Source organism: Berghia stephanieae, chromosome 2 (assembly GCF_034508935.2).
Source record: "Berghia stephanieae isolate SIO BIC M18660-M18661 chromosome 2, UCSD_Bste_1.3, whole genome shotgun sequence".
In the NCBI taxonomy this organism is placed as follows: Eukaryota; Metazoa; Mollusca; class Gastropoda; order Nudibranchia; family Aeolidiidae; genus Berghia; species Berghia stephanieae.
The window spans coordinates 110567427-110590471 of record NC_088361.1 but is presented as its reverse complement, the minus strand read 5'-3'; the positions used below and the strand labels follow the sequence as shown (position 1 = coordinate 110590471).

General features: G+C 34.2%; 1 protein-coding gene across 4 annotated transcripts in view; it reads left to right on the top strand.

The window, feature by feature from the left end:
* LOC144966226 (coiled-coil domain-containing protein 186-like) overlaps positions 1-16966 on the top strand; it is a 46639-nt gene extending 29673 nt beyond the window's left edge. Inside the window, exons 16-21 of one of the 4 annotated variants that reach the window (XM_078902405.1) lie at positions 339-496; positions 1366-1435; positions 4745-4768; positions 6305-6328; positions 11853-12002; positions 13989-16966. In XM_078902405.1, the coding sequence (XP_078758531.1) occupies positions 339-496; positions 1366-1435; positions 4745-4768; positions 6305-6328; positions 11853-12002; positions 13989-14090 (528 nt within the window). In that variant the 3' untranslated portion in view covers positions 14091-16966. Of the gene's footprint in view, positions 1-338; positions 497-1365; positions 1436-4744; positions 4769-6304; positions 6329-11852; positions 12003-13988 lie in introns of those variants that run through there. The other 3 variants (XR_013644174.1, XM_078902406.1, XR_013644175.1) reach the window with 3 other exon arrangements.
* The last annotated feature ends 6079 nt before the right edge of the window (positions 16967-23045 follow it).

Here is a 23045-nt window from a genome sequence, read left to right as displayed (position 1 = left end):
ACGTCTGGCCATCTTTTTCTGTTTTATTTCTGGGTTTCTTTTTTTTTGTTTGATTTGCTTTGTTGTAAAATAATTAGGTTTGCAGGTTTATCCCTAAAAATTTCAAATGTTACATGTTTTTAAAATGTCATATGCTGGCAACCATAACTTTGGCACATAAGCATAATTAACTCAATGAGATGTTATAGACATTCAAAGCAATTAAAAAGAAGAAGACGAGTCACTGTTTTAAAATTTTTGTTTGGATTAATTCCTTGCTTCCTGTTCCTGTTTTCAGGTCAATTTTGAATGATCATCATTCTCATTTTATAAAACAAAGAAAACGTTCTGTCTTTCAGGAATTCCCCGTCATTACGGAACAAGTGGAAATAGACAAGCAGGTTTTGATAGAGAGAATAGTTCGCCTTCAAAAGTCGCATGCTCGTAAAAATGAAAAATTGGAATTTTTAGGGGAACATATACAACAATTGTTGGAAGAGATCAAGAAGAAAACCAAGTGAGTTGGGTCTTTTATTTATTTTTGGAGGGTGTTATTTTTCCAGGTTTTGTTTTATTTTGTTGCGAAATTATATGTTATAGAAATTATACATCAAAATGAACACAGGAAAAAATATTTCAGAATATTTGCATTTAGTGAATATTCAAGGGCTATAACTCCAGTCATCAACACTAGATGTTTTCAAAAAATGTTTTTTTGTGTGTGTGTTTTTTTTGAAATTTCAGATAGAATTTGTATTCATCCAATATAAATTAGAAATGTCCCCAGGTAGGGTTTCATTGATTAATAAACACCAGAAAAATTGAAGGCCACAGAAAATGGGATAAACTCCTCCCACTTTACGGGCCTGCTGGTTCTGATGGACTACTTTTTTTTTTTAATTCAAAATTCAACGACATAAGTTAGTTATGTTTTACTGATTACTACATATCTCTACTTTGTCACCCCCTTCCCACCCCCCCCCCCTCTCTCTCTCTCTCTGTCTATCTCTGTCTCTATCTATCTTTATCTCTCTCTCTCTCTCTATCTATCTATCTATCTATCTATCTATCTATCTATCTATCTATCTATTTATCTATCTATCTATCTATCTATCTATCTATCTATCTATCTATCTATCTATCTGTCTATCTATCTATCTCTCTCTCTCTTTCTATTTATCTATCTATCTCTCTCTCTCTCTCTCTCTCTCTCTCTCTCTCTCTCTCTCTCTTTCTATCTATCTATCTATCTATCTATCTATCTATCTATCTATCTTCTATCTATCTATCTTCTTCTATCTCTCTCTCTCTCTCTCTCTCTCTCTCTCTCTCTCTCTCTCTCTCTCTCTCTCTCTCCCTCCCTCCCTCCCTCTCTCTCTCGTGTAGAATAATCCAAAGCTACGTGATGAGAGAGGAGGCTGGCACACTGTCATCGGAGGATATGGACGCAAACAAAGTAAGTAAAACTAGAGTTGTCTTTCTTGGCGATGACCAGACTTGATTGAGATTTGAGTTTTATTGTGTGACTAATCACCACTCCCGTGTCACATGATCCATGTTTTGTGTTTTTGTCTGTGTGTTGTTGTTGTTGTTGTTGTTGTTCACAGTTGCTAGCTTTAAGTGCCCTTTTAATCTTTTGTTTTAGTGTTTTCTTCTCATTGATATCATTAGCCTTATATTGTGCTACCCGCCTTTATTTTTAGAGTGGATGAGTTTTATATACATAAATATATATATATATCAACTATAAATAGAATAGTTTGCCTGGGTTGAAATAATTTGTCAAACTTTTAAAGGATATTTAATAAATATGCGGCAGTTGAGTGAGAAAAAATGTATTTTTAAAAAGAATCTCAAGACACATTTTTACTGTATTTGTTTTTATTGACTCTATGAATCCTTGATTTGGCTATGAATTATTATTATAATATTTTATTTTTTTTCACTTAAAATTGATAATTTATATTGTAAAGTGTCCAGAGCTTGTGTTTTACACGAGAATGAGCGCTGTATAAATGTGTATTATTATTATTAAGAGTTAATTCTCAGGTATGGAAAGTAAAACAAGGTTGTCAATTTTCCGTATTTTTACGGAATTCAGTATGTTATAAATCCTCAGTATATTTTCCAATTACTTGCTAAACTAGAAAAAAAAAACTAAGTACAGAATGTCTTTTAACTTGAGTTCAGCACTCAGAAAGGCGCCTGTCGGTGTGTTAGCGTTAGCGTAAACGTTCAGTAACTTGTTGCCTCTTTAATAGGATTCAACAGTCGTAACGTCACTTCCTTCCTAATGACGCATGGTAACTTAGTAACACTGGCTCTAAACTATCGGAACAATGGCGGACGCCCTTATGAAATATTTCTCCGGCGAGCATAACAGGGTATCCAGAGGGGGAAAAAAAAAAAAATTTGATCATGTTTTGACTTTTACACATTCTGATCAGAAGGCATATGAAAAGTTCTAGCCAGCTTGAAGAATAAAAAGTAATGATTTTCTTTGTTTAGAACCAAGATGGCCACCGTTGCCGGGCGGCGTGACATCAGACTATTGAATCCAATTGGCAACCATGGTAAAAATAAAGTTTTTGAAAATATGAAAGTGATAGATTGATGGGTAGGCACTAGTATAAGATAAAGATTTGAAAAAAATAAAAATGGATGAAACCGCTTTGTCTGACACTGTTTCATACACAGTTTTTTATATTTTTAAAATTCAAATCTTTGCAATAAAGTTTTTGGTTTGAAGATGATGTGAAAGATTGATTAATTTGCTTGCATGCACACTCAACTCTCTCCTGCTCAACTCGTGTGAATGATGAAGTGTAATTTAATCAAGAGCTCACAGTATTAGGGCTATGCTTGTCAATTGTAATGCAGTAAATATACACATGCGTTTATGACAAAATATCGTTTTGGTAATGTTTCGACACAGAGATAACAACAATATGAAGTAGTATAGAATGAGTCACCTTGTATTCATTAACATCTTCAATCACCTAAGTTCATTTTATGACACGTTCAATAATCCTTCATCAATTTCTGTTTTTTTTTTTTTAATTATTTTAAAATCAAACAGATATAGTTTGATCCTCAAATTTGAGGTTTCTACTTAAGGAAGAAGAAGAAGAAGAAGCTGCAGGTTTCATCAGTTCTTTAGTTCAAATAATGGTCAATGAGATTCTGGTATGAAAAGAATGTGCAGGGATAGCCAGACGTGTGAAATGTCCAACATTTGTCTTTTCATTCTTATTTATGTAAGCATAATATTGACTGGAATGGAAACAGGGTTCACACCTTGTTGCTGTTGTGACTAAAACCATTAATAATCCAACCGCCCATCTTATCAGGGGACGTAATTCATAATTATCATACGTCAACAATTACGACAATGATTATGCCCCTTGGACGGGTCGGTACACAGTAGTGTGGTAGTCTATTCAATTCCATTGACCTTGACCTAAGACATTTTGACGCTGCAAGTTACTGGATAATTTTCAGACTATTTTGTCGACTCACTGGTGGAGATAGCGTCTCAAAGTGATGAAAAGTTTGAACAAATTATCAACTGTGTTCAGCACTTTTTTTTTTTTTTTCAAAACGTTTGAAGTGATTCAAGCTATTTTATTTTTGGGTTTCGGATCTTCAGGGTTCTTTTTTTTTCTTTTTTAAAATTATTATTATTAAATATTATTAACTCCTGAGAATCTGATGGAAAGTAAATCCTTCCATAGTTCTTTTACCAGTGATATTGATGTGTTTTTGTGTTGAAATATTACAGAAACAACCTTTCAAATGCAGTATGCATTATAATATATCCTCAACCTCTATATCTATCGTATTTATGATAGTATTGTAGTGCAAGTAGTCTGTCTGCTTAAGGTAGCTTTCATTTATTTATTTATTTATGTATTTATTTATTTATTTATTTTTCAAAAAGGAAGCTTAATGTGGTCAAGACTCCATGATTTGTTAATTCTATAGATAGTATGCACTTGTCTAAGAAACTCACAACGTTGCCATCCAGAAGTATAACGGACTAACACACAAAACTAAGTGTAACCTTAAACGTTTATAATCTGGTTAAAACTATTTTGTGAGAATTACTCATAAACGCGGATGACAAAAAAACAATAACAAAGACCCAAGTGATGTCAACTTCATTCTATCTATATGGTAACATGTTTCAGCATGCTGTGAAGATTCAAAGATGTTTTCTTATCTTTCAGTTTTGTGCTGTGATGTCATTTTTTTTTTTTTTCATATCTAGAGGTGGGAATTAATTAATGTGAACTCAATTTCATTTGAGACCGATCTTTTGTCATTGTCAGTCAATTTACTTCACTTTTCACGATCAGCTACGGGAATTTATGAATTAATGAAGCAAAGATAATTTTGAGTGATCAAAGATGATATAAATTCACAACTATAGAATACTTAATACTTGACAAAGATGATAAACAGGAATAAATAGTAGTAAGAAGCTATTTGTATTATCAATCAACTATGAGGGTAAAGATTTCTCCTTGAAACGAAGAGACATGAAAAATATTTTTATTTCTTTGTCAGCCAGTCCAGTCAATCACAGTTCAGAATTGTAATTGTAGAAATGAGATGCAGTTTTCAATTTGATCCAGCCTGAACTCCAAATGTTATTTATAGTGAATTACTAGAAGTCTGTGTGAAATACCCCCCCCCCCTCCCTTTTTTTTCCCCCAACCTCTTTTCTCCTATCTCTTTATTCAAATAATGTGTGTTATTCCAGGAGCGTGTTAATGAAGCCTACAAGGTACTAAATATTTTTGACTATCTTCCCTCTCTGCTTCTTTTTTTTTTTTTTTGTTTCATTTTTATTTAATTATTTCATTAGTTTCTATCACCTTTTATTTACTCTGTCGCTCAAAACTTTGCATAATTGATAAACAAACATTCATGTCTACCATGACATATTGAATTATTAAAGCCAAGTTCTCTTATGAAATCTCATTATATGTGAGCTTTTACTTTTATATAGCGTAAAATCCACTAAAGGTGCTCAAAGCGCTTTCTTTCTGTTTTTTTTTTTTTAATTTTCTATTTTTAAATAAAGAATTTGATAATTGTATTGTAGCAAGCACTGTTAAAACTTTTAATAAATCTCTCTCTCTCTCTCTCTCTCTCTCTCTCTCTCTCTCTCTCTCTCTCTCTCTCTCTCTCTCTCTCTCTCTCTCTCTCTCTCTCTATTTCTCTCTCTCTCTCTCTCTCTCTCTCTCTCTCTCTCTCTCTCTCTCTCTCTCTCTCTCTCTCTCTCTCTCTCTCTCTCTCTCTCTCTCTTGACATTCATTTTCATGCACAAACACAAAGATTTAAGTATTAAATTGTTGGAGTTAAATCCAGCTTCTTTGTGGTGACGGTTGTTTCATTGGTGCTAAGGTGTCCTCCATCATGGCCAGTCACTCTATCATGAAATATTATCTCTCCACTCAATTTGTTTTATTTTAATTTTGGTATAAGCTACAACTGCCATTTTCCTCAATTTTAGTTTTGGGATCGTATATTTATTTTAAAGTTATTTTTCTATCCTTTTATTTATCTATTTTATGACTTATTTTTGTTTTGTTTGATAATACACTGCTGCTCTTATCTTTGTTTTTCTTTGTTTTAAATTACTTTCTTCTTATTTTGTTTTTTCACACAGACCCTATTCTTTCATTAAAAAAAAAAAGTAACACTTTGATTTTATGTTTGTCAACGATTGGATAAATTGGATAACCGTGTATTGAGATTAATGGAGTCGTATAACGTCAGTAGTGATAACATGTAAAATGAGAATAGCATTAGATATGATAATAGTTGTATAATCAAGTTTTTCTTTTAATGGGGACAAATTTATCTTTAGAAGTGGAAAAAGGGTTTATTTGACCTAGCTGGTGACCCCTGTTCAGGTTTTAAAACTTGAACCAGACAAAATAAAGCTGTTGAAATTGGTGATTCCCCCGTTTATAAAAATGGAAAAGATAAAATCTATAATAATTTAAAGGTGAACCAGATTTTCATTTCTTCTTCTTTTTTTTTCTTTTTTTTTTTTTTTTTTTTTTTTCTTCTTTCGAAGAAGTTAAAGATAAATCGAAAATTAAGACTTGACTTTTACAAAAGTTGACCAAAATTGATTAGAGAAGTATAAAAATTTTAGATTCTCTTTTTATTTAGATGGCACATTTTAAGTCAAATAAAGTAGCAAATGGTATGAATTTCATGCCAGAATATTTTTTTTTTCTTTATGACTTTTAAATGCTTTCATCTTTTCCTTTTAATCTTCATTATTTCTTTCTGCGCTGCTTGCTAGGCGGAAGCTCACAAGGAACTCCAGGTAAAGGTCAAAGGTTGAATGGGGGCTAATTTGGCCCGTATCGGATCCCGTTCTTTTATTATCAACTTCCTCTCAATCCTTCTTTTCCAACCGCCCTTCCTCCCACCGTTCTCATTTTTTTTTCATTTTTTCTCCCTCCCTTTTTGCGCATAATTTAAGACTTTGTTTGTAATGGATTTTTTTTTTATGGGAAATAATTCCCCCGTGTTAGTCCTAAATTTTTATCTATTGTATTGAATACGTATATTGTTTGTTTAGTTTTTGTGAGTATTGAATGGCATTCAGTTTAATATTGTACACGTGAATGATATCTTACATGTTGTATTTGTCATGCGGCATCCTTTTATTTTTTTATTTTTTTTTAATAAAAAGTTCCATGCTTAAAAGCATGTTATATTATTGTTTTTAACTCAGAAATTAAAATTACAAATAATGCATCGATTCTAATTTTCTCTTCCATCTTGATCGGCCTTGAGACTGGAATTATTTTATCCATTTCCTCACCTCTTACTCCGATGCTGGTTAAAGTTGATTTAACTCTTGGTTATTCTCTGTCTATCCCATGATTCGGGATTCGGACTTGTTCATGTTTGTTATCAATTTTGTTTCTGTCTATTTATGACCTTAATGTGTTTTCAAGCGCTGTAAAACTCATAAAAATAAAAACAATAGCAAGTACGTCAAGAGAATTCCCAAATAAGAATGTGTTTTACGTCACCCCAGGGCCATTTTGTGTTTGTTGTGTATGGTGGCTTTGGAAAGTCAGTCCAAATACCCTCATCCCAGGGCCATTTTGTGTTTGTTGTGTATGGTGGCTTTGGAAAGTCAGTCCAAATACCCTCACCCCAGGGCCATTTTGTGTTTGTTGTGTATGGTGGCTTTGGAAAGTCAGTCCAAATACCCTCACCCCAGGGCCATTTTGTGTTTGTTATGTATGGTGGCTTTGGAAAGTCAGCCCAAATACCCTTACCCCAGGGCCATTTTGTGTTTGTTTGTATGGTGGCTTTGGAAAGTCAGTCCAAATACCCTCACCCCAGGGCCATTTTGTGTTTGTTGTGTATGGTGGCTTTGGAAAGTCAGTCCAAATCTACTCAACCAGATGGCATTTTGTTGTCAAATTACGTTTTGTCTTTTATCTTTAAAAATCATAAATATCTCACATTTAAAACTTTTTTAAACGTTGCATTAGTGTATTTTTGGGAAATCGACTTTTTTAAAACTCTAAAACTATTCCATAGAAAACGTTAATTTTTAAAGTCATTTTAAGATTTGAGTTTTATGCTTCAAGTTTGTGAAATACAAGCTTTTATAAAAATACCGGGCCATTTTGTGTTTGTTGTGTATGGTGGCTTTGGAAAGTCAGTCCAAATACCTCACCCAGGGCCATTTTGTGTTTGTTGTGTATGGTGGCTTTGGAAAATCAGTCCAAATACTCTCACCCCAGGGCCATTTTGTGTTTGTTATGTATGGTGGCTTTGGAAAGTCAGTCCAAATACCCTCACCCCAGGGCCATTTTGTGTTTGTTGTGTATGGTGGCTTTGGAAAGTCAGTCCAAATACTCTCACCCCAGGGCCATTTTGTGTTTGTTATGTATAGTGGCTTTGGAAAGTCAGTCCAAATCTACTCAAACCAGAAATGATGAATTTTGTTACCCACGTCAAAATCCTACAGTTTTGTCTTTTAATTTTAAAAAATCTAAGATATTCTTTTCAATTTAAAAACTTTTTTTTAAAAACGAAATATAGCATTTAAGTATGTTCATTTTTATGTGGAAATCGACTTTTTTAAAAACTCTTTACAATCTATTAGTTCCATAAAAAACGTTTAAAATACTTTTAAAAAGTCATTTTAAGATTTGAGTTTTCATCGCTTCCACACGTTTGTGACATTTAATACAAGACTTTTATGCAAAATAACCAAGGTTACAATCTTTATGGAATGAAAACATTTCCAGAAATTTGATGAGAATAGTTTTTAAGGCTTATTTTGCTTGTTTTTGTTTTAAGTGTACCTTGTATTTATGCTTGCTGTTTGCTTCCCTTGCTTGAATATTTTTTAGCAAGTTTGGTCATGTTGTTCGTGGTTAAGTTTTGTAATGTGAATTTTTATGTGATGTGATCCCATGGTGATCCGATGTGATGTGTGTGCAATGATATGGTGTGATGGAATGTAACATGATCCGATGTGATGTGATGTAGGGGTGTATGCAATGATGTGGTGTGATGTAATGTAATGTGTGTGTGATGGTGTAATGTAATGTAACTGATCCGATGTGATGTCATGTAGGGGTGTATGCAATGATATAATGTGTGTGTATGATGGTGTGATGTAATGTGTGTGATGGTGTGATGTAATGTAACATGATCCGATGTGATGTCATGTAGGGGTGTATGCAATGATGTAATGTGCGTGTGTGATGGTGTAATGTAATGTAATGTGGTGAGATGTGACGTGATTGATGTGTGTGCAATGATGTGATATAATGTCTATGTCATGGTGTGATGTATTGTGACGTGGTGTGATGTGTGTGAAATGATGTGATATAATGTTTTGTGTGTGTGTGTTGTAATGTGACGTGATCCAATGTGATGTGTGTGCAATGATGTGATGTATTGTGTGTGTATGTGTGTGTGTGTTGTAATGTGACGTGATCAATGTGATGTGTGTGCAATGATGTGATGTAATTGTGTGTGTGTGTGTGTGTGTGTGTGTGTGTGTGTGTGTTTTAATGTGACGTGATCCAATGTGATGTGTGTGCAATGATGTGATGTAATGTGTGTGTGTGTGTTATAATGTGACGTGATCCAATGTGATGTGTGTGCAATGATGTGATGTAATGTGTGTGTATGTTGTAATGTGACGTGATCCAATGTGATGTGTGTGCAATGATATGATGTAATGTGATGTGACGTGGTGTGAAGTGTGTGCGACGGTGTGATGTAATGTGGTGAGATGTCATGTGATTTTTGTGAAATGAAAAACTCAGCCAGTTTTAGTGTTCTCTACATCGTGTCTTCTTTGTTTTTATCAACCAGTTGAATTATTATTTTTTTTCCTCTTGCAAGAACAATGACCCAGGTCAACAAGCCTTAGTGTTTTGCATGCTATGATGGTATCAGGCCCTCTACTATCATCATCATCATTGATATCAACATCATCTTGATCATTATCATCATCATCATCATTATCATCATCATCATCATCATCATCATCATCATCATCATCATCATCAATGGTAGCAGAATTTTATGAATATTTACGTTTTCAATACTCTTTCTAAATATTGCATTCTTTTATTAATTGTGTATAGCCTACTTGTCTTCACAATCACAATTAATCACTTAAGTCTTTTTCTCATTTTTCAATTGCTATTTTTAAATTTAAATTTTGTCTGGGTGGGGATCCTGACCTCCCATAGCGGGCAGGGAGGTACATACTGTGTCTTCTATCCCCTTATATCTGTTTTCCAACATGCTTTCTGTCTTTGTCTTGGAATGAGATTACTTGGTTTTGTCCTGGCTCTGGCCAGAGTCCTAGCTGGGAGGGAAACAGTCAAATGCATAGTTATTGTTTTGGGAGATGATATTTTTTTCCTTGTAAATCATCTCTCTGTTATGTATTATTTTTATTTTGAATGTATAATGTAAGCATTTGAGTGTGTTCCTCATTGTTGGATTTTGCGCTTGTGTCTGGATGAGACTTATAGGTGATCTCAAACTAAGTACATTGGTGGTATGCTCTTGGAATTTACATCTGATCCCTATTTGTTCTCAGTTCCCCTTTGTCTTACTTTTTCTTGGGTACTTTAATTGTAATTCTAGAACTTTTTACTATCCCATTTTCTTCCTTTTTACTGGCGCTGATATAACCTAAATGTGTTGCAAGCGCCGTAAAACCCTTAAAAACAAAAAACAAAAAAACAAATTTAATTTTAAAGATTATTTTTTTTATCCCTGTCAATAATCAAATAATTAAATCATCTTTTAAGGATTTTTGAAAGCAGTGAGACACAATGGCGGAAAACAAACACACTTGTCTATTTTGTGGCCGTCCTTTCCTTATTACATCAGTCTATTAACAAAGCATCCCGTGTAATGTTTGGAAAAATAAAACAGTTTTTTTTTGTTGTTTTTATTGAGTTTTGTAAAAAGCCCTTTTTACTAAATGTTTTTCTTAGTGTAGCTATGCGGTCTAGTGGTATGACACTCGCTTTCGGATCTGAAGGTCCTGGGATCGAGCCTGGCTCGGCGCATAGTTGAGTCCTTGGAAAAGACTCTTTACTCACATTCTCTCACCGTACTTGGGTATAAAATGGGTATCTGGCCGTTAACAGCGTTTTCTATGTTGGAAAAAATTATAACATCTCATGTCTCATTCTACATGTTACGTGTTGGTGTTGGGCGGGGACATCTTGTAAAGCGCTTTGAGCACTTTTAGTGGATGTTGCGCGATATAGATGCTCACTTTCATTTTCTTATTCATCACGAGACAAGAGTTTGGCAATTATAGAAGTCACCCATTTGCAGACCTGCCGAGTAAGACAAAAAATTCGTAGAATTACGCAATGTTTGCTCCATTTTCAGAACTTCCAAGAGCATTTTTAAGTCATTAAAACTTACTGAAAATGAAGGTTGATGCTAGAGAGAGTGCATCATTTTAAGGATTTTGAAGTGTTTTTGAATCCTTGTGAGGGTTAATTGTTGATCTGTCAAGTTAACAATAGCAACAACTACAATTTTTATCTCCTAAAACATTGCATTTGACCTCTGACCTTGCTCAACATCACACGACTTCTCAGCAAATCTGCTGTCTTTGCTTCATTCTCCTATCCCCGTTTCCACGGCCCCTAACTATGCAGTCTAAAACAGCTGTAGTAAAAATAATTTTAAAAATAAACAATGAACACAAAACCTTCTTCAGTCACGACGAAAACTATGTAACCCACGAAAACTATGTAACCGTAAAAATCATGCGTGTAGAAGGAATTTGAGGCCAAAAACATTCCATTCCACGACATATTTCATTGTTTCTTTGGGGTTTTTTTGTTGTTGTTTTTTAAATTTAATTTAATGAAAAAAACAACAAACTTTTATTCATTTTTCACTGCTGGATTCTTTGTTCAAAATTCCTTACACACCACAACTTTTAGCAACTTAGTATTCACAATCTTCACATTTATTTATAGGGAATGAGATTAACGGAAGAGTAGCGTCCCTTGATTGGACGTCACAGGTGGAGAAGTTATTTGTAAACAAACCAACTACAAGCCAAGCGCTCCAAATACAAATTTATTATTCATATTTCTGTACAAAAATGCATAATGAATGCATTTTTGTTCAGAAATCTGAATAATACACTTTTTATTTGGATCACTTGGCTTGTAGTTGGTTTGTTTACAAATAACTTCTCCACCTGTGACGTCCGATCAAGGGACGCTACACTTCCGCTAATCTCATTCCCTATATACATATATATATTTTTTAAAATATTCATGTAAAACTCTTCTTTTTTCTTCTTCTTCCAGAGTCTTTTGTCCCGTAAGGGAGGCATCATGGCCTCCATGTACTCCCAGCACCAGCAGGACGGCAACATGACCTTGGAGCTGTCACTACAAATCAACAAGAAGCTACAAGCTGTGCTGGAAGACACTCTGTTGAAGAACATAACCCTAAAGGTGAGGCATTACAGAAAAAGAAAAAAAAAGAAGAAATTTGTATGAGGCTACGTTTTTTTTTAATTAAAAAATTTAAAAAAAAATTAATTTAATTAAATTAAAATCAATGTAATGGAGAGAAAGATAAAGGGAGTAAATGTGACTCATAAATTAGGGAACAACACAAAACAAACGACGTTTCGGCCTTTGGCCTTTTAAAGGTGAACACTAAATATATATATTATATATATAGTTTAATCGAAAAAGGTTGAAACATCGTTTGTTTTGTGTTGTTCCCTTATTTATGAGTCATGTCACATTTACTCCCTTGATCTTTCTCTCCGTTTTATTGACGACTCATTTAAGCACCTCTAGTTTTTTGGTAAAAAAAAAAGAAAGAAAGACGGCGAGATAGAAAACAAGTCAATATTAACAAATTTGAAGAATTATACATCAAGGATTTAGCCTTCATCATCATCATCATCAGTTTTTCTGGTTTATTAAAATGGCATAGATGATCCACTGTCTCAAATCAGGGTTCTAAATGCTAAAAATTGAATTCATAGTCAAAGATATCAAACTCCAGGTAAGTTTTCATGTTTCCAAGGGAGGGAGGCAGCTTTTTTGTTTGTTTGTTTTTGTTTTTTGTTGTTTTTTTTTTTTGTTGGGGGGCTGGGTGGGGATCCTTACCTCCCATAGCGGGCAGGGAGGTCCATACTGTGTCTTCTATCCCCTTATATCTGTTTTCCAAGATGCTTTCTGTCTTTGTCTTGAAATGAGTTTACTTGATTTTGTTATGGCCCTGGTTGGAGTCTTGGCTGGGAGGGAAACAGTCAAATGCATAGTTATTGTTTTGGGAGATGATATTTTTATCCTTGTAAATCATTTCTCTGTTATGTATTATTATATTTGTTATTTTTAGTGTATAATGTAAGGATTTGAGTGTATTCCTCTCTGTTGGATTTTGTGCTTTGTGTCCGGATGAGACTTATAGGTGATTTCAAACTAAGTGCATTGGTGGTATGCTCTTGGAATCTACATCTGATCCCTATTTGTTCCTAGTTCCCCTTTGTCTTACTTTTTCTTGGGTGCTTTAATTGTAATTCCAGAACTTTCTACTATCCCATTTTCTTCTTTTTTACTGGCACTGATATAACCTAAATGTGTTGCAAGCGCCGTAAAACCCTTAAAAACAAAACAAACAAAAATATAAGGAGTAAGAATGGTGCTTAATCTGAAATGATACACAGACACAGATGCACAACGTTTCAGTCTTTGGCCTTTGTCAGGCAACATTGATGAGATTTTTTATAGAACGTGCAGGATTATAGATTGAGATAACTTGCCAATGAATTGATTCAGTTGAAAATATTATATAATGTATCAAATGATAAGAAATTCTCTAAAGTTTTGGGTTTTTTTTTTTAAAATAAAGCATTCCAATCTATTTTAGTTAGTGTTTTCAGAAAACAACCATAACAGTTAAAGTACCACTTTTATTATTTTTTACTAAGATCACATTTAATAATAATAAATAATAATAATAATAATAATAATAATAATAATAATAATAATAATAATAATAATAATAATAATGATAATAATAATAATAGTAACAATAATAATAGATCTTTATTGTCCATAAATATGACAATTTGTCATTTAGTTACACTTGTTATAACGTTATATGATAACTGTAACATTGAACAGATATTTCACTCCTACTTATTTTTTTTCTCTCTCTCTCTCTCTCTCTCTCTCTCTCTCTCTCTCTCTCTCTCTCTCTCTCTCTCTCTCTCTCTCTCTCTCTCTCTCTCTCTCTCTCTCTCTCTCTCTCTCTCTTTATTGTTTTTTATGTTCAAAATTTCTCAAATTTTCACTCGAAATGGCAGTGGCATTGTTAGAGAAAACAGAACTCTCACGAAATGATCCGTTGTGAATTCTTAAAAGGAAATAGCAATAACAAACAAACACACATTTGTACAGTTATCTCTTTTTCTATTTCAGGAAAACCTCGATACTCTTGGAGAAGAAATCGCACGTCTGTCCCAAGTCAACAGAAAATTACAACTCCATCTGCAAGATTTGGAAAACCAAAAGAAGCATTGAGAAGATTCTAGAATGAATGAATGAATGAATGAATGAATTGTCTCTATAAGCTTGAAATCTGATATAAGTTTTATTTTTTGTTGTTTTTAAAAATATTTTAATTCGGGTTTTGGCTTGTAACATTGTAACTTGTGATATTTCTTGGCTCTCATCCACAAATACTTGATGGTGAAAAATGGATCCTTACCTTACTATTTCTTTGGAGGCAGCTATTGTGAGTAGCATAGGAAGGAATTTCTCTGATACAGTGGGATGGTTAAGTGGATATGACAATGCGAAATACAGTCGTCTCAATGATACTGGATGGTCTTTGAAGCCATCTCAACAAACAAATTATCCGAAATGACATTAAGTCTTTCAAAAAAACCCTGCTTTAGAATGAATATGTTTTCTATTTGTCAGGAGTCCCAATAGCTCAGTTGCTAGAGCACTCGCTTCACATGCAAAGGGATACCAATATCGATTGATAGAGTAGTCGTCTGACCCCCCCCCCCCCCATCCCTTCCATGTCCACTCAGCAGTGATTGGGTAGCTGGTTCCATTAAATCTAGTGGAAAGTACTTTGCGATAGACTAGCAAGCAATGGCTATTTTCTGTTTCATGCTGCAGAAACTTGAATAACCTCCGACCTAAGGGCTGTGAATGCCTACTTTATTTCTATTCAGTGCTTCTAGTTCTAGTTTTTATTTTTTTTATTTCTTCACGCACAGATTCGAACACAAGGCAAAGTGAATCCTAAGCTTGAACAAAACTGACCACAACAGTTTAAAAAATAAACAACAAAATACTTAATAAGGAATGTTTCAAGCTCAAAACCCTTCATTAGCTAACCTAAAAAATAGTTTAAAAAAAAAAAAAAATTTTACGTCGAGTATTTTTTTAAACTCCAAAAGACTAGAGCATTTATTTTGCGCAATATCCTCCAAACAGGCTCAAAATGCTTTACAGGGGGTCCCAAGCCAACAGTAACACTTAACACGTAGGACGAGACATGATGTCTGTTAAGGGATATTCCAATTTTTATCACTGTTTTAACTTTTAGTTGCTTCCTGAGGAGAGGTTTGGAGTTTGGAACTTGCTGTGTTAAAAAAAAAAAAGTTTATGTTTTCAATTTGTTTTTGTAAATTCCTTTTTTGTTCAATACTCATCACAGTCCAGAGCTTTTAGCAGCTTCGTATTCTCTTAAACTCGCCATCAAATGGTTAAAGCCGGGTTTCAAGTGCTGTAAGACTCTTAAAAAACAAATCAAACGCATTCTTTCAATAAACATGGATTTGGAAAGGGTTTATGATTATGCCGTAAAACCCTTAAAAAACAAAACAAACGCATTCTGCCCAGTAAACAAGGATTTGAGAAGGGTTGTATGATTATGCCATGAAACCGTTTATAAACAAATCAAACTCAAACGCATTCTTTCAATAATAAGCAAGGATTTGGAAAGGAAAGGGTTGTATGTTTTTGCCTAAGACCCTTTAAAAACAAAACAAAAACACATTCTGCCCTGTAAACAAGGATTTGGAAAGGAAAGGGTTGTATGTCTTTGCCTAAAACCCTTTAACAACAAAACAAAAACACATTCTGCCCTGTAAACAAGGATTTGGAAAGGAAAGGGTTGTATGTTTTTGCCTAAAACCCTTTAACAACAAACCAAAAACACATTCTGCCCTGTAAACAAGGATTTGGAAAGGAAAGGGTTGTATGTTTTTGCCTAAAACCCTTTAACAACAAACCAAAAACACATTCTGCCCTGTAAACAAGGATTTGGAAAGGAAAGGGTTGTATGTTTTTGCCTAAAACCCTTTAACAACAAAACAAATGCATTTTGCCCAGTAAACAAGGATTTGGAAAGGGTTGTGTGATTATTTTTCCCTAGCATCTACCAGACTTGTATATAGTCTTAGTCTTCATGTAGTGATTCCGTTTATATGAATAAATAAGACTCTTTTATCCAAACAACGTGGCACGGTTGACGCTTGGTTGGTTGGTTGGTGGGTTGTCATTTTATATTTTGCTGTGATTTAATTTTAATATTTCAACTAGTCATCATTAAATATGAATATGAAAAAGGTTGCCAGGATATTTTGTTGTTCATTTGTGACCCAGCACTTCAATCTGGTATCGTGTCAGGATGGAATGCGATGTCAAAGAGTACAGTTGAATCCGTATAAAGTCAGCTTCTGTTTATGATCCACACCTCTTGTTGGTCCCAAATGGTCTTTATCTGTACGTTATCCAAGTGTTTTCCATGGATAATGGATTAAGCAGAACTGCCAACCCACCGCAAAAAATGCGAAATTGTACACATTTTCAGCGATTGTACGCTTGTACGCATTTCCCCCAAGATTCTACCCATTTTCAGTGTTCGGAGTCACTTCAGTTTTCTTTAGTTGTAATAGCCCGGATGCTCGTATCGCTCTTATCTTAAACTTGCTGGATCGTTCAAATTTGTACTTGATACCAATTCATTGCTCTATTATTCTATAGTAAACTCGCTATTATAGTCTTGGGAACATCATTATTGGTGCAATTGAGCTTGTGCGGTGTGACTTTATGTAATTATACCTTCCTCTTACTTTCACAATGGTTAGTTTCCGTCGATTTCAGGATTGTACCCATTTTTATGAAATCTCCCACAATTTGAGGTCCCATTGTACACATTCTCATCAGATGGGGTTGGCAGCTCTGATAAAGTCAACCTTGCTTTAAGTCAACCAACCAATCTTTCTGGTCCGATGGTGTTTGATTTATCAGGATTCCACTGTAATTATACAGTTAGAATGATCACTTCAATTCAAAAGTTTATTTTTAGCCCAATTGCCAATATATAGCTCATACAAGGATATAATATTTCCAATCAACAAATCGAGTAAGAAAAATCAATAGTGATCAGAAATATGAGATTTTGGTATTTTGGGCTGAGTGAATTTTCATTTATTCTCCCGAATCCCGAATCCCGAATGTCCAGGGTTTTTTCACACCTTGGCAGCTTTTCCCGGTCTCCAATAAGAAGAAGGAAGCCACTGAAGGTTGTTCTTCTCAAGAGAGAATCAGCCACCCATTGAGTTTTTGTGACCGGCCGTGGAAGGGCTGTAAAGAAGGATGATTTTGTTTGTTCATTGACAAGGTTTGTTTTAAGTGAGACTGGGTGAGGTTCCTGGCGGGCAGGGAGGTACTTGCTGTGTCTTCTATCCCCCCTGTATCTGTTTTCCAACATGCTTTCTGTCTTTTTCTTGGAATGAGATTACTTGGTTTTGTCCTCGCCCTGGCTGGATACCCTGGCTGAAAGCGAAACAGTCAAATGTATAGTTTATTTTGGGAGATGATATTTTTTCCCTTGGAAATCATCTCTCTGTTATCCCCTGTATAATGTTTTGTTAACATATTATATATGATTTGGAAACATTTGAGTGTATTCCTCTCAGTGGGATCTTGTGCTTGTGTCTGGATGAGACTTTTAGGTACTTTGACAGTGTGCTCTTGGAATTTACATCCGTTTCCTATTTGAACCAAATCCCCTTTGTCTTACCTTTTCTTGGGTTCTTTAATTGTCATTCTAGAACTTATTGCTATCCCATTTCTTTCCTTTTTACTGGTGCCTATATGACCTTAATGTGTTGCAAGCGCCGTAAAACTCTTAAAAACAAACAAACAAACTTCTGCTCAATTTCAGGTGGTTTTTTTTTTTCCAAAACTCATTTATTGGCATCCCTGGTATTGATAGATTTTACCGAATTTTCATATTTTCTACGACAGTTTCAATTTTTAGCTCGTCTAAACCAGCTCATCCCAACATAATACAGCTTTGAGGCAGCTTTGTGGTCACAAATGAGTTTGTTTTTTTTATGAAGCGATTGAAAACGATGCGGATCTATTTCCAGGTCTGATATCTGAACACAATTATGGGGCCTGTTTTATCGTTGTTGTCATGGACAAGACATAGTTTGCTTCTGTTTGAGAGTATTTTCCATTACAACAATAGGCCCATAACCACTTGGGCCATCAGACCTATGAAAAGTACACGTCCGTTGAAAATATTGGATTTTCCTGGCAAGTTAAATCATTGTCCGTTTTGTACTCACATTTTATTGTCCTTGTTGCTCTAAGAAGTAAGAAAGAAAAATAAATTAAATGGTTCTTTTTCCCTCAACAAACAAAAGCAATATGAGAAGAATAAAAAATCAAGTTCATTTTGAAGATTCACTATTTTTATGTCACTGGCGAAAAAAAAAAAAAAAGATAAGGAAATCAATATCATAATTAAGTTTTTTTGAGAATTGATTTATTGCGATTTGTGGGTGAGGGTGAGGGGGTAGGGTGGGAGCTTGGTAATAGATTGATGGAGTTGTCTTTTTTTTTTCCTTGTCAATATTGAATGGAATTGAATTATAAAATGGAACTAAAACAGATGACTTGAAATGTCTCATTCTTATTTCTATAGATTTAGTGATGGAAGTGTTTGTTTTTTTTTCTTTTTTTTTCTTCTTCTTCTTCTTCTTCTTCTTCTTTTCTTCTTCTTCTTCTTCTTCTTCTTCTTCTTCTTCTTCTTCTTCTTCTTCTTCTTCTTCTTCTTCTTCTTCTTCTTCTTCTTCTTCTTCTTCTTCTTCTTCTTCTTCTTCTTCTTCTTCTTTAAATAAACCATCTCAGTCATACTGAGTATTACAATTTGCATATCCAAATATTTATACATATGCATTATATTTTATTCTAGTTAGACTCTCTGCCAAATTTTGTAATGACTTCTAAATAGCATTGAGCTCACTTGCAGTGATTTTGATATTTTTATGGCCAACCATCTTCAAAATGTGACCCATCGTCTCAAAACGGTATTATGTCGGAACGAACCAAATGCTTAAACGCCGAATTAAATGTTAAACTAGTCAAAAATATAAATTGTTGGCATTAGCACCCTAAAATATGGTATCCATTCTCCAAAATAAAACATACAAACTCAACACAAGTCTGATATTTCTGGCTATAAAATCAATTTTCAACATCTTAACCATCCTGACTTAATACCGTTTTGAGACGAATGGTCACAAATGGTACTATGTCGGGACTAAATTTATGCTGAAAAATTGAATTTAAGGTCAAAATAGCTACATAATCACAAAAATGTGAGCATTTGAGTTTGAGTGTATTCTTCTTCGGGACTTTAGGATAAACTCAAAACAAGTGCACTGATAGAACTTCCTTGGAATCTACATCTGTTCCCTACTTTAGCCATTACCCTTTGTCTCACATTTTCTAGTGTGCTTTTAATTGTAATTCATAGAATTTGTAAAAAATTTTTACAATGCCATTTTCTTCCTTTTTACTGGCGCTGAAATGACCAGTACGTGTCACAAGTGCTGTAAAACATTTAAAAACAGTTTATGTAATGACATTCATTCCTTTTAATTAAAAAAAAATTTAATCTCTCACTCGAATTTTACAATTTAAACTTAAAATTCAGTTTTCCTGGTCTTGTCTGTGGCGACGTAATACTGTTTTGAAGTGGTGGGTCACATTTGTTGGTTCGTTACTTCCTCGTCTTGCGGTCCCTGGTGATGTACATACGTATATATATTATGTATATATCATACAAACAAGATGTCAGTGTTTTCTGTTGTTGGTGTCGAGTCTTGTCTGTGATCTGTTTGGGTGTTGTGATGAGACTTGTGAATATTCAGTAATTTATAGAATTGGATCAAACTTTGAAGGGACGGTAATACTACAACTGTTACAATAATGTTTTTTGTTTTTCTTTTCGAGATGCAATAATATCTACTATTATGATTTTAACTGGCCAGTTGAAATGATGAATCTTCTTGTTTTGAAGTTTATGTTCCTTGTACTTGTACATATTGGGACAAGAAAGGACTTACTCTGCGACTCTCTGTGATTGTGAATGAAAAGTCATCATTTTAAAAAAATTATTTATTTGTTTAATTTCTTTTTTTTATTCGTTTATTTATTAATTAATTTTTGTTTTGTTTTTGTTTTTTTTTTTTGTTTTTTTTTTTGTTGTAATAACGCTAATGCTTACTATATATAGACGTCTATACTAAAATTGAATTTTAGTTCTAAAATTAGGGGGTATTCCCCATAGTGGGCAGGGAGGTACATACTGTGTCTTCTATCCCCTTATATCTGTTTTCCAACATGCTTTCTGTCTTTGTCTTGGAATGAGATTACTTGGTTTTGTCTTGGCCCTGGCCGGAGTCCTTGCTGGGAGGGAAACAGTCAAATGCATAGATATTTTTTTGGGAGATGATATTTTTTTCCTTGTAAATCATCTCTCTGTCATGTATTATCTTATTTATTTTTAATGTATAATGTAAGCATTTGAGTGTATTCCTCCTTGTTGGATTTTGTGCTTGTGTCCGGATGAGACTTATAGGTGATCTCAAACTAAGTACATTGAAGGTATGCTCTTGGAATCTACATCTGATCCCTATTTGTTCCTAGTTCTCCCTTTGTCTTACTTTCTCTTGGTTTCTTTAATTGTAATTCTAGAACTTTTTACTATCCCATTTTCTTCCTTTTTACTGGCGCTGATATGACCTTAATATGTTGCAAGCGCCATAAAACCCTTAAAAATAAAAACAAAACAAATAGGGGGTATTCGGTGTTCGGTAACAAAGAGGTTTCAAACCAATCCGTGATCTGTGATGACTTCATTGTGACTTTTTGAAATGTAGGAAGTAAAACCCAAAACTAGAGGTGCTTAAATGAGTCGTCAATAAAATGGAGACAAAGATAAAGGGAGTAAATATGACTCATATATAAGAGAACAACACAAATCAAACGACGTTTCGGCCCTTGGCCTTTGTCAGGCAACAAAAAAAAATCAAAACACAAATATGTAAGATTACAAAATATTCTTACATTTTTGTATTTTGTTTTTTTGTCTCCTGACAAAGGCCAGTGGCCGAAACGTCGTTTGTTTTGTGTTGTTCCCTTATATATGAGTCACATTTACTCCCTTTAACTTTCTCTCCATTTGGAAATATAGGCAACGATAGGTTCTATGAAAATCACCACAATATCACCTTGCTTACATTTGAACATGGACGTTATCGACTACCTGCCATCTGCATTTTTTGCGGCCGCAAATTTCAGGGCGATCCGCAAATTTTAGCAAATTTCCCAAAATTGGCAAATTGTGGCAAATTTTGGGGGAAAAAAGAAGCGAAAACAAAATAACGAGAAAAAAAAGTGCTAAACTTGAGAAATGTTGCAGCTTTGCCTGAGCCCACAGACTTCTGTGCCTGGGCCCAATCCGAGGGAAGCTACTCTCTACGGATAATGATCCTTTAAAATCTTTGTAACAACGCTATTCATATTCAATTAATAAATGTAGCCTCCTTAAATGTAATAAATTGTCTTATATATATATTTTTATTTTTTTTTCTGTATCGCGTGTTAATTGTAACTGAAACGCTTAGTTCTCCTCGGCAAATTTTTGGGCAAATTTTGGTCTTTTTGGCAAATTTCTTGTCAAATTTTGGGGTTTTTTTTGGGCAAATTTTAGGTCCCAATTTGGCAAAAAATGCAGATGACAGGACTACTCTAGTCTTACTCTGAAAGAAAAAAAAAACATCTTTTCAAATTTTGGCCAGAAAACGTGTGTTTCAATTATCAATTTGATTAAAATGCTCATCTTGGCAAAAACTCTCATTTCTGGTCCTTCCCATGAGTCATGAGTCCCAGGTGTGAGAGTTTATGCCAAGATGAGGATCATTTTAATCCATTGAAGGATGAATTACCTGGTCAGAATTTTAAATTTGTGTTTTTCCAGGGTACGTTATTACTTCAGGTTTTTGTAACCAAAGATACAAAAGAATAAATAAGACAATCTGACAACTTACTTTAGCAAAATATCATACATGTAATAATAGGCAATGAATGACTCGTTTGTGGTAATACCCAGCAAACCATAATGAATGAATCGTTTGTGGTAATACCCAGCAAAACATAATGAATGACTCGTTTGTGGTAATACCCAGCAAATCATAATGAATGACTCGTTTGTGGTAATACCCAGCAAACCATAATGAATGAATCATTTGTGGTAATACCCAGCAAACCATATTGAATTAATCGTTTGTGGTAATACCCAGCAAACCATAATGAATGACTTGTTTGTGGTAATACCCAGCAAACCATAATGAATGAATCGTTTGTGGTAATACCCAGCAAACCATAATGAATGAATCGTTTGTGGTAATACCCAGCAAACCATAATGAATGAATCGTTTGTGGTAATACCCAGCAAACCATAATGAATGAATCGTTTGTGGTAATTAATACCCAGCAAACCATAATGAATGACTCGTTTGTGGTAATACCCAGCAAACCATAATGAATGAATCGTTTGTGGTAATTAATACCCAGCAAACCATAATGAATGACTCGTTTGTGGTAATACCCAGCAAACCATAATGAATGACTCGTTTGTGGTAATACCCAGCAAACCATAATGAATGAATCGTTTGTCGTAATACCCAGCAAACCATAATGAATGAATCGTTTGTGGTAATACCCAGCAAACCATAATGAATGAATCGTTTGTGGTAATACCCAGCAAACCATAATGAATGAATCGTTTGTGGTAATACCCAGCAAACCATAATCCATGATTACTGTTGTGCCATTGGCGAGGCACCTGTTGATGTGATTCTAAAGATCCAGACCGATTTGAACCAGAAATGTCATCAATTTGATCCAATCTCAACAATTTTAATTCTTTTTTTTTCCCTCTATTTCTGTTTGAACAGGGCTGCCAACCGTATAACTAAAAAAAAAAGCATTTTTGTATTTGTTATGCTTTTCAAATCTTAACAGTGTAATGTGAAAAACAGGTTGTTTTTATTCTGTGTCAAATCCATTTAGACATAACACCAGATTGTTGGGGTAGCCCTGTATGTGTGTACTGAGCTTGGCAACCCTGTATGTATTGAGCTTGGCAACCCT